At 43.6% G+C, this 11,278-nt stretch overlaps 1 protein-coding gene across 1 annotated transcript in view; it reads left to right on the forward strand.

The window, feature by feature from the left end:
- The window catches only part of LOC134499609 (cytochrome P450 2J2-like), a 29,564-nt gene extending 19,233 nt beyond the window's left edge, over positions 1-10,331 (forward strand). The window contains exons 7-9 of the mRNA XM_063306335.1: positions 3,349-3,536; positions 4,047-4,188; positions 9,899-10,331. Coding sequence (XP_063162405.1) covers positions 3,349-3,536; positions 4,047-4,188; positions 9,899-10,104 — 536 coding nt within the window. The 3' untranslated portion in view covers positions 10,105-10,331. The remainder of the gene's footprint in view (positions 1-3,348; positions 3,537-4,046; positions 4,189-9,898) is intronic.
- The last annotated feature ends 947 nt before the right edge of the window (positions 10,332-11,278 follow it).

Raw genomic sequence — 11,278 nt, forward strand, 5'->3', positions numbered from 1 at the left:
GTTTTCAGCCTAAATTGTATGTAGATGACCAAAATTTATTGCAAAGTGCCCACAGTTTCTCTTCTGGGGAGAGATGGGCAGTGGCAAAATTTGTGAATGAATGAATGAATGAATGAATGAATCTATTGTGTGGAGGCTAACAAATTAGGGTATGATAATAAACATACACTTCAGCAAAGGATTGTTACCTTGTCATGGTGCTGGAGCTTGAGCACCTCAATGATGCCATGAGATAATCTGTGAAGGGCCACCCAAGATGGGAAGGTCATGACAGAGAGGTCAGACTAAATGCGATCCCTGGGGAAGGTAATGGCAACCCACCCCAGTATTCTTGCCGTGAAAACTAAATGGATCAGTACAACCAGAGATATGTCAGTATACCATCGGAAGATGAGACCCCCAGGTCGGAAGACGGTCAAAATGCTACTGGGGAGGAACAGAGGATGAGTTCAACTAGCCCCAGACGTGATGACGCAGCTAGCTCAAAGCCGAAAGGACTGCTAGCGGCCGACGGTACTAGTGGTGAACGGCGAATCCGATGTTCTAAGGATCAACACACCATTGGAACCTGGAATGTAAGATCTATGACAGGGCAAATTGGATGTGGTTATTGGTGAGATGTCAAGATTAAAGATAGACATTCTGGGCGTCAGTGAACTGAAATGGACTGGAATGGGCCACTTCACATCAAATGACCACCAGATCTACTACTGTGGACAAGAGGACCACAGAAGAAATGGAGTAGCCTTCATAATTAATAGTAAAGTGGCTAAAGCAGTGCTTGGATACAACTCCAAAAATGACAGAATGATCTCAATTCGAATTCAGGGCAAGCCATCTAACATCACAGCGATCCAAATATACGCCCCAACCACAAATGCTGAAGAAGCTGAAGTAGAGCAGTTCTATGAGGATCTGCAGCACCTACTGGACAACACACCTAAAAGAGATGTTATTTTCATCACAGGAGACTGGAATGCTAAGGTGGGCAGTCAAATGACACCTCGAATTACAGGTAAGTATGGCCTGGGAGAACAAAACGAAGCAGGACATAGGCTGATAGAATTTTGCCAAGACAATTCACTCTGCATAACAAACACTCTCTTCCAACAACCTAAGAGACGGCTTTATACATGGACTTCACCAGATGGACAACACCGAAATCAGATTGATTACATCCTTCCGCAATGCGCGGAAGTGGAAGAAGACAATAGAATAGGAAGGACAAGAGACCTCTTCCAGAAAATTAGAACCATTGGAGGTAAATTCCAGGCCAAAATGGGTATGATCAAAAAGAAAGATGGCAAGGACCTAACAGAAGAAGAAGAGATCAAGAAAAGGTGGCAAGAATATACAGAAGACCTGTATAGGAAGGATAACAATATTGGGGATAGCTTTGACGGTGTGGTGAGTGAGCTAGAGCCAGACATCCTGAAGAGTGAGGTTGAGTGGGCCTTAAGAAGCATTGCTAATAACAAGGCAGCAGGAGACGACGGCATCCCAGCTGAACTGTTCAAAATCTTGCAAGATGATGCTGTCAAGGTAATGCATGCTATATGCCAGCAAATTTGGAAAACACAAGAATGGCCATCCGATTGGAAAAAATCAACTTATATCCCCATACCAAAAAAGGGAAACACTAAAGAATGTTCAACCCATCAAACAGTGGCACTCATTTCACATGCCAGTAAGGTAATGCTCAAGATCCTGCAAGGTAGACTTCAGCAGTTCATGGAGTGAGAATTGCCAGTTGTACAAGCTGGGTTTAGAAAAGGCAGAGGAACTAGAGACCAAATTGCCAATATCCACTGGATAATGGAAAAAGCCAGGGAGTTTCAGAAAAACATCTACTTCTGTTTTATTGACTATTCTAAAGCCTTTGACTGTGTGGACCATCACAAATTGTGGCAAGTTCTTCATGGTATGGGGATACCAAGTCATCTTGTATGCCTCCTGAAGAATCTGTATAACAACCAAGTAGCAAAGGTAAGAACAGACCACGGAACAACGGACTGGTTTAAGATTGGGAAAGGAGTACAGCAGGGCTGTATACTCCCACCCTACCTATTCAACTTGTACGCAGAACACATCATGCGACATGCTGGGCTTGAGGAATCCAAGGCTGGAGTTAAAATCTCTCGAAGAAACATTAAGAGTCTCAGATATGCAGATGATACCACTTTGATGGCTGAAAGCAAAGAGGAACTGAGGAGCCTTATGATGAAGGTGAAAGAAGAAAGTGCAAAAGCTGTCTGGCAGCTAAACCTAAAAAAAAACCAAGATTATGGCAACCAGCTTGATTGACAACTGGCAAATAGAGGGAGAAAATGTAGAAGCAGTGAAAGACTTTGTATTCCTAGGTGCGAAGATTACTGCAGATGCTGACTGCAGTCAGGAAATCAGAAGACGCTTAATCCTTGGGAGAAGAGCAATGACAAATCTCGATAAAATAGTTAAGAGCAGAGACATCACACTGACAACAAATGTCTGCATAGTTAAAGCAATGGTGTTCCCTGTAGTAACATATGGCTGTGACAGCTGGACCATAAGGAAGGCTGAGCGAAGGAAGATCGATGCTTTTGCACTGTGGTGTTGGAGGAAAATTCTGAGTGCCTTGGACTGCCAGAAGAACAAACCATTCCATCCTCCACGAAATAAGGCCAGACTGCTCACTTGAGGGAATGATATTAAAGGCAAAACTGAAATACTTTGGCCACATAATGAGAAGACAGATCACTCTGGAGAAGATGCTGATGCTAGGGAGAGTGGAAGGCAAAAGGAAGAGGGGCTGACCAAGGGCAAGATGGATGGATGATATTCTAGAGGTGATGGACCCGTCCCTGGTGGAGCTGGGGGTGTTGATGACCGACAGGAAGCTCTGGTGTGGGCTGGTCCATAAAGTCATGAAGAGTTGGAAATGACTAAACGAATAAACAACAACAATAAACATACGAGGGCTGCGGAAAAATTTGATCCAGATTCTTTTCCAGATAACTATTGGTTGTTGTTTTTTTAAATGAATCAGATTTTCAAACTGGTTGGGACTGCATTCTGGAGACTGATGTGACTGAAGGAGATTCAGTGGAATCCTTGAACTAAAGCAACCATTTGCATCAATATTCTGAATCAGATTAGACTGAACCAAATCAGAGCCCAGGAAATAAATTTAAATCTGCACTCTTTCATACTACAGAAAAGGACAATGGGATTATATTTAATGCTCTGAAGGCTACTCCACTTCCTAAAATACTACTGAGAGTTAGTTAGGAAATACATAAACAAATATATATACAATAAATGAAGCACAATATTGAAAATGAAGCTTCTATTTCCATCATTTTTTTCTAGAGAAAGTCCAGAAGGAGATTGAAGATGTGTTTGGCTTCTCGGGGTCAATTTCCTATCAAGATCGGAAGAAGCTGCCCTACACCAATGCTGTGCTTCATGAAATGCAGCGTTTCAAATATGTCTTGCTATTTGGGCTTCCCAGGCAAAGTACAAAGGATGTGAAGATGATGGGTTTCCATATTCCCAAGGTAGAGAAAGTTGTTCTGGCTGCATTCCAGTAGTCCAACATGGAAGGAAAAGCATTTGGACAGATGAGTCCTGCTCAGGAACTGCCGGTTTACTTGTGCAAAATCAAATGGGCAAGAAGAGCGTACTTTGTTGGGGGGGGGCGGGGTTGAAGGTAGATCCTTGAATGTTTTATAATTATTCTAGGAATAAATGATGATAGGAAATTAAGGGCTGAACTTCAGTTCAGACTTGTAGTCATATATGGCCATGTTTCTTCACTGATATGTCCCCTTCCTGGGGCAACCTGGAGTGATAAAGAAATATGGAGCCAGCCCTTTGTTTTCATGGAAGGAAGGGGAGAAGGGAAGCTCAGCAGTTGAGCAGCCGCTGCTGTCAGAAACTCCTTCGAAAATGAACAGATATGGGTCCAGAAAGGCAAGCTGTGAGCAAATGCTTCATCAATGTTGTTTGACTGTTTTTGCCTGTTTCCCTTATGAAATTGCTCTGTTTGGTCATCTCTTCCTTCACAGGGGGCCTTTATTTTCCCAGACATGCGCTCTGTTCTTCGTGATCCTGAACAATGGGAGACGCCTGAAGAATTCAACCCAAATCACTTTTTAGACAAGGATGGGAAGTTCATCGCTCGAGAAGCGTTTCTCCCATTCGGAATAGGTAAATCTGTGGGTCCAGAGCAGCTTACATTTTATAGATCCCCACCTCCACCACCCCGGGTAGCTCTGAGGTCATCATGGTCTGAATATGGAACCAAGAAATCCTTATTCCTTCTACTTTCAAAACTCAAAGAGGCTGAAGTTCTCCTTAGGCTATGAACTTTGAAGAACAAAGGAGTACTAGTTATATTTAGGTTGCAAACTTACACAGTAGGGCTTTGTAAGATGTGTACAAGATGGCACTATTATCTTGTATAAAGCACTTGTACATTGCAGCAACTATTGTCTGTAAATCCAGTAATACCTGGGGGTTAGCAAGGACTCCCGAACTTCAGACCTGCTCTTTCTGGGAGAGTTTAGTCCCTTCCAAAATAAATTCCACCTCAGTGCCCAAGTCCATCTTTCTCCTTAGCAGTGGTACCTCCCTTTGGTCTGGATTTGATTTCAGCCTGTTTTCCTTCCTTGATAAAGCCAACCATTTCTCAAGATGAAGCCACCTTGAAGGATACTGGTTATTTCATTCGAGTTGGGGGGTAGGAAGCACTAGACATGGGATCATGTACTGGTGTCACTCCACTCCCACACTCCATTCACCTGTCCCAGGTTCAATGATCTAATGATATAGTAATCCCCCAGAATCACCGTCTGGGTATAATCCCACAGGGAAAGATTGGAACCACTGTGCCCCAAAAGCCCAGTTCCAAACGAAGGCCCAGAAGGATGCCGTGGTCGGTGGCCTGAAAGCAACTGAGGGATGCAGGAGAATTAGCCTTCCTCACATCACCTTTCTGGCATAGCTCATTTGCCAAGATAACCAAAACAGATTCAGTAGCAGAGTCTGGATAAAGCCCCACCTGAAATGGGTCCAGTTTCATCCAAATGCATCTGGAGCTGGGAGACCATTGCTCTCTGGATCACCGGTAATATTTAAGAATTCTCTATAATCATTGGTTAAGGGGTGATTAAGCACTGTTAGTACAACAACAACACGTTTATTACAGCCCTAAGGCCAGATACAATAAAATTATATAATAGCAACTATCTTACATTAATATACATATACACTATATAACAACAGAAAAAAAATTAGTGTACTACGATCTAAAATTAATTAAGAATGAAAATACTGAAATAAATTGAAATATAATACTATGTTAAGAAATTCTAAATCTGAGTGATGGTGCAGCATATTGTGCAGATGGTAGCACAATACTGGGCAACCTGGAAGGATATTTTCAGGCCCTTGTCTGAACGAAGTCGCAATATTTAAAAATCACACTCCCTGCCTAGAAATTTCTTCAGTAATGGATATATAAGGATTTGTCTAGAGTCCTTATATAGGGAACACTATAGTATCATATGGCTTAGAGTTTCTATTGAGCCATCACCACGTGGACATAACCAAAGGCGCATAGGAGTACCCTTAAAACGTCCAAACAGGACTGCAGAGGGCAGTGCGTCCAGTCTGGCTAAGGTGAGAGCTTTACGAAATTTCAAAATTGTGATGGATGACAAATAAGCTGGAATGAACCCTTCTGGAAGAAAATGGCAGATATTGGGGTAGAGTACCTTACTTAAATTTCTTTGGAGATCTATATCCCAGATTCTTTGCTCCAGGGCAGTTCTAGCATGATCAAATCCTAATGAGCACAGGCTTTGCATAGAGACGCCCAGTAATTTTTAAATTGCACAGTCAACCAAAATAGGTGGATGATGGGCTGGAACTTGAATTATTGGATTTCGATAAAAATTGAAAGGTAATGGAGCTAATACGCAACCTTGTCATAGACCTCTATAAGTTCAGACTGCTTTAGGTAGGTGTCCCCAGGGGGTGCATCTAATTTTCAGGGGGGTGTTTGAATAAAGCGACTGAATAAGAGCTAGCAGCCTTTTTTCAATCATGGAATGTCTCAGACTGTCCTGCAACTTCTCCCTTGGTATTAGGTCAAAAGCTGACTTAAAATCAACATGGTCGCAAAAAAGGAACCACGAAGGGGGTGGGGGTAGAATATGTTTCTGCCAAATGGTGGAAGAACCAAACCATGATCTGGTGTTGACTGTTCCTCTCTAAATCCGGCCTGTTCTTCAGCAATAATATTTTCATTCTGTACCCAATCCACTAACTTTGAATATAAAAAATCTGGCATAAAGCTCATTTATTCTGTTTAATGAACTGATAGGCCTATAATTTGTTGGGTCAAGTCTATTTCCTTTATTTTTGTATATTGGTACAACAACTCCAGTCAGATGGAAATTGTCCTGTGTTATTAATGTATGTAAATAACACAGGGAGTTGGGGGTGGGCGGCGTAGTCTTATGCTGGTTCACCTCCTTCCTCCAGGGCCGATCCCAGTCGGTGTTGATAGGGGAGGAGAGATTGGCCCCGCGGCCCCTTCTTTGTGGGGTGCCACAGGGATCAGTACTCTCCCCTCTCCTTTTTAACATCTACATGAAACTGCTGGGTGAGATTATCCGTCACCATGGGATGAGGTATCATCAGTATGCTGATGATACTCAATTGTATGTCTCCATCCCGGGTGAAATAAGTGATGCCGTGACCACCCACTCTGAGTGTCTGGGGGCTGTGAGGGCCTGGATGGGGAACAACAGGCTTCAACGGAACCCTGGTAAGACCGAGTGGCTGTGGGTTAATGGTTCTTCTGAATCCGGGACATTAACATCTCTTGTTCTGGATGGGGTTGCACTGCCCCAGACAGACCCGGTGCATAACTTCGGGTTCCTCCTGGACTCATGGCTCCTGCTCGAAGGGCAGGTGGCAGCCGTGGCCCGGAGGGCCTTTGTGCAGCTACGTGCTGTGCACCAGTTACGCCCCTTCCTGGGCCAGGAGGCCCTTTGAACAGTCACTCATGCCCTTGTTATCTCTCAGATAGACTATTGCAATGTGCTCTACATGGGGCTACCCTTGAAAAGTATCCAGAAGCATCAGCTGGTCAAGAATGCAGCTGCGCGAGCTGTTTTTGGTGCCCCCAGAAGGGCACATGTAACACCACTGCTGCGTGAGCTGCATTGGGTACCAGTTTGCTTCCAGGTCCAATTCAAGGCATTGGTTATTACCTTTAAAGCCTTACATGGCATGGGACCAGGTTACCTGAGGGACCACCTCTTCCCCATTACATCAACCCGTCCCACCCGATCATGCACAGGGGGCATGTTGCAGACCCCGTCTGCAAGAGAATTCCATCTGGCAGGGTCCAAGAAGCGGGCCTTCTCTGCAGTAGCTCCCGACCTGTGGAACATGCTGCCCCCAGAGGTGAGATTGGCCCCATTGCTCCTGGGCTTTTGGCGGAGTCTGAAGACCTGGTTCTGCTGCCTCGCTTGGGGTGGAGAGGGGAATAGAGTTACATGGGGATGGTTGTTATAGACCACTCCTCCCACACGTGGACTGTTTTAGATCTTTCATCGCTTAGATTTTTATTCTTTATTTTTATTTCTATTTATAGTATTTTTATTGTATTTTATTATTCTGATGGTTTTAATCATTTGTTGTAAACCCCCCAGAGGCCTCTGACGGGAGGAGATGGGCAGGGATAAATTAGATAGATAACTAACTAACTAAATAAATAAATAAATAAGATAAGATAAGGTGGCCAAACCTGGGGCCCACTGGTCTCTGTTTTCCCCTATTAATTCTGGGGGGATAAAATCACCTCCAGATGCTTTACCTGGTTTTAGTTGGACAATAAGATCTTTAACCTCAGCTATGGATAGTGGCAGCCAATCTGGGAGGTCATTGCAAGAGGGAATCACATCTGAGATTACAGCAGATTCACTATCAGGGCGAGTTCGAGATTTGTTTTAGCATCAGAAAGACAAATTAGTGGCAAGTGGTCACTATCAGGGCGAGTTCCAATATAGATGTAAGCTATATGACATGTGGAAGGCAAAAGGAAGTGGGGACGACCAAGGGCAAGGTGAATGGATGGTATTCTAGAAGTGATGGACTCGTCCCTGGGGGAGCTGGGGGTGTTGACGACCGACAGGAAGCTCTGGCGTGGGCTGGTCCATGAAGTCCCGAAGAGTCGGAAGCGACTAAACGAATAAACAACAAAAAAACTATATGACGTACAAAGTTCTGGGAAATCATATAATCAACTACACTGGCCCCGTTTGGGCACCAGAATGTAAACTCTTTTATGTCACCCCTGACAGTGCCTTTAAGTATAACTTGATCTAAACTGTCCACAAATTGAGCCAAACGAAATCCTGCAACATTACATTTTTGGTCGTTAGATTTTCTGGCTGATAAATAGCCCACATCTGTTTTAGGGGGCATTGGCCACTTAAAATGAGTTTGCAGAGAGGCATCAGATTGGCCAATCCATGCGTTCATATCACCAGCTATTGTTATGATAGAGTCTGGGTATTGACAAGATAGCAAATTTACGTAGGTGTCAAACTGATCCCACAAATTATTTATTTCCCTATGCCCACAAACTGGGGGAAATATACATTACAAGTAGTACAGTGTAAAATGTCAGTCTGAGTAGGAGGGCTAGAGCCACATTTGAGCATGACTCCAGCATAAATGCTGCGACATTGAGCTTAACAGAAACCAGAGGGCTCAGGCCACCGGATGGTCCACCCTTTTTTGCACTGGGAATTGCATTCAAAGTAAAGGGAATATATCCAGATAGTAATAGATCCTCCCTAGCCCATATTTCTTGAAACAAACGAATATCGAAAGAAGAAATATCTTCCATAAATGAAACATCTGACCTCTTTGTTTTCCAGCCTGCAACATTCCAGGAGAGGATAGAGATGCCCCCTTCTGTAGGCAAGAGTCATTTAGAGTCTGAGGGTACTATCAGTGAATTAGCTGTACATAGAGCGCCTTTCTTCTGGATCGGGGCCAGAGTTGGAGTTTCCTCTAGTGTTGCCTGTAGTGACACCACCCGGGTTTGTGGGGTAGGATGATTTTAGAACTTCCAGTAGCAGTATCCAGATCTAGATTTTGGGGAAGAAGGCTAGTAGGCTCCAGGGGGTGTAAGAAAAGGGCATCATGTGGGAAAGGTCTAAGATCCAAAGAGCATTGTTTGGCATCTGTCTGTGGTATGGGAAATACTTCCTCCTCAATAGTTAGCAAGGCCTGGCACTCTCCAGCTGGCTCCCCATTCATCCCGTAAAGGCTGGAACAATTGTTATTTGGGTGGCGATTTCCATCCATTTGATTGTCCACCGAATAATGGCAATCTGTGTCAGTATTTCAAGACACAAGATGAATAAGTGGTTCTGCTGTAGCAATCGTGACCAGTTAGGTTTTCTTAAGATTTTCCAGCTTCTGTATTATATTATCTGGTTCCTTCCTGGGCAGAGAACCAAAAGCACTGATAAGACCAGCTTCAGCTCTACTAGTAGAAAGAGGCACTTCTGAGTGATGTTCTAACTGCCTGAGCCACTTCCATGTTTCAGAAATCAGCGAGGACTCCACCAGGCCCAAAAGTAGGGTCTGTGTCACGTGAGGCAAACATGGATTCTGGGCCCATTGTGGCTCCCCCCAGCACTCATTTTGGAAACCCCCCAGTGCGGCACCCTGGGCACACTCTAGTAATTGAGTCAGCGAGAAGATACTAAGATTCAATTAGGACATCTTCCTGGGCAGTTACAGATCTTTTCAGATTTACTTGCTGATGGGGACATACTCTGGAGAATAGATGATCATTCCCTTTCTGCATGCCTTGTCTCATCTTCAGGTGAGCGTGTATGTCTTGGAGAGCAGCTGGCAAGAATTGAGACCTTCATCTTTATGACCAGCCTGTTGAAGGCCTTCAGCTTCCGGCTGCCTGAAGGAGTGAAAGAACTCAATCAAGCACCTATTACAAAGTTATCAATGCACCCACACCCTTACAAACTCTGTGCTGTTCCCCACACAGGCATAAACCTTATAAAAACACCATGAAAGCTTAAAACTAATTACAGTACACTTATTCAGCCTGGTAAATGCCTCCTATATCCCTATTCCTTTAATTTCATCTTCTGCCTCCATTTACACTATGCTGAAACTTTTTCAAACTATTGCTGGGTTTACACAACATATTTAACCAGGTCCACAGAAGACCTGGAGGTTGTGTGTGAACAATGCGCTAAGTAAGCCTTGGTTTCCTTTTGGGTTCCAATAAAAAACATTGCCTGCAATTTACTCTTAGTATCTTGTTTTCATTTTTTTTTCATTTCTGCAGCCAGAGCAAAAGGTAGCTTTTATTAAAATTACACTTCTTAATCCTATGTCTTTCAAAGAGAAAAGGGAAGCATTTTCATTGCATAGACTCTTGGGAAAGTATGCTGTATGTGCTCAGTTTATAGAGCATCCAACCTAGGTCTTTCCTAAACCTTTGGATTATAACCCAAAATACACCTTATGTGGGGCTGCCTTTACAGACCGCTTGGAAGCTGCTGTTAGTCCAGACCACAGTGGTCCATGTGCCAAGTGCACCTACCCAACGGGCCCTGCATTGGCTACCAATTCCTTCCAGAGTGCTGGTTTTGACCTCTAGAGCCCTTTATGGCTTGGTACCGCGATCCTTACAGAACTGCCTGCTCCAGCCAGAATCATTTCAACCTATTAGGTCAGCAGGGGAAAATCCTCTGGTAGCTTCCCACTGTGAGGAAATTAATGGATCTGAAGCAAGGAACCACTAATCCTCGGCTGCAGTGCCTGTTTTCTGGGACAGACCCCCAGCAGTGTAAGTCAGTCAGTAAGTCAGTCAAATTATTGTTGTAACCAAGATCATAACATGTAACTTGCCATAGAATACAATAATATAACAGTAAATATTGTACAATAAAATAATAAAAGGAGTATAAGATGTAGAAAGGTTACAGCAAAATAAAACCAAGGCAACAACAAAGAACTTAAGTATTTCTTTCTAAATTTAAATGACAGCAGAGCAAAAGTAGCAACTTGGCTGCTGACATTGGAGACACATCTGCAAGAAGATCTGATGGGACCAAGACGAAAATTTGGACAATTGTACTGCACTGACATCTTTACTGACATCCCCTTCAAAAAGCCGATCTCTAATACTTTCTCTGTTCCAAGAGCTCCTAAAGGTGGTAGGGGATACCTTTTTAGG

The sequence above is a fragment of the Candoia aspera genome, chromosome 6 (genome assembly GCF_035149785.1).
Source record: "Candoia aspera isolate rCanAsp1 chromosome 6, rCanAsp1.hap2, whole genome shotgun sequence".
Classification (NCBI taxonomy): Eukaryota; Metazoa; Chordata; class Lepidosauria; order Squamata; family Boidae; genus Candoia; species Candoia aspera.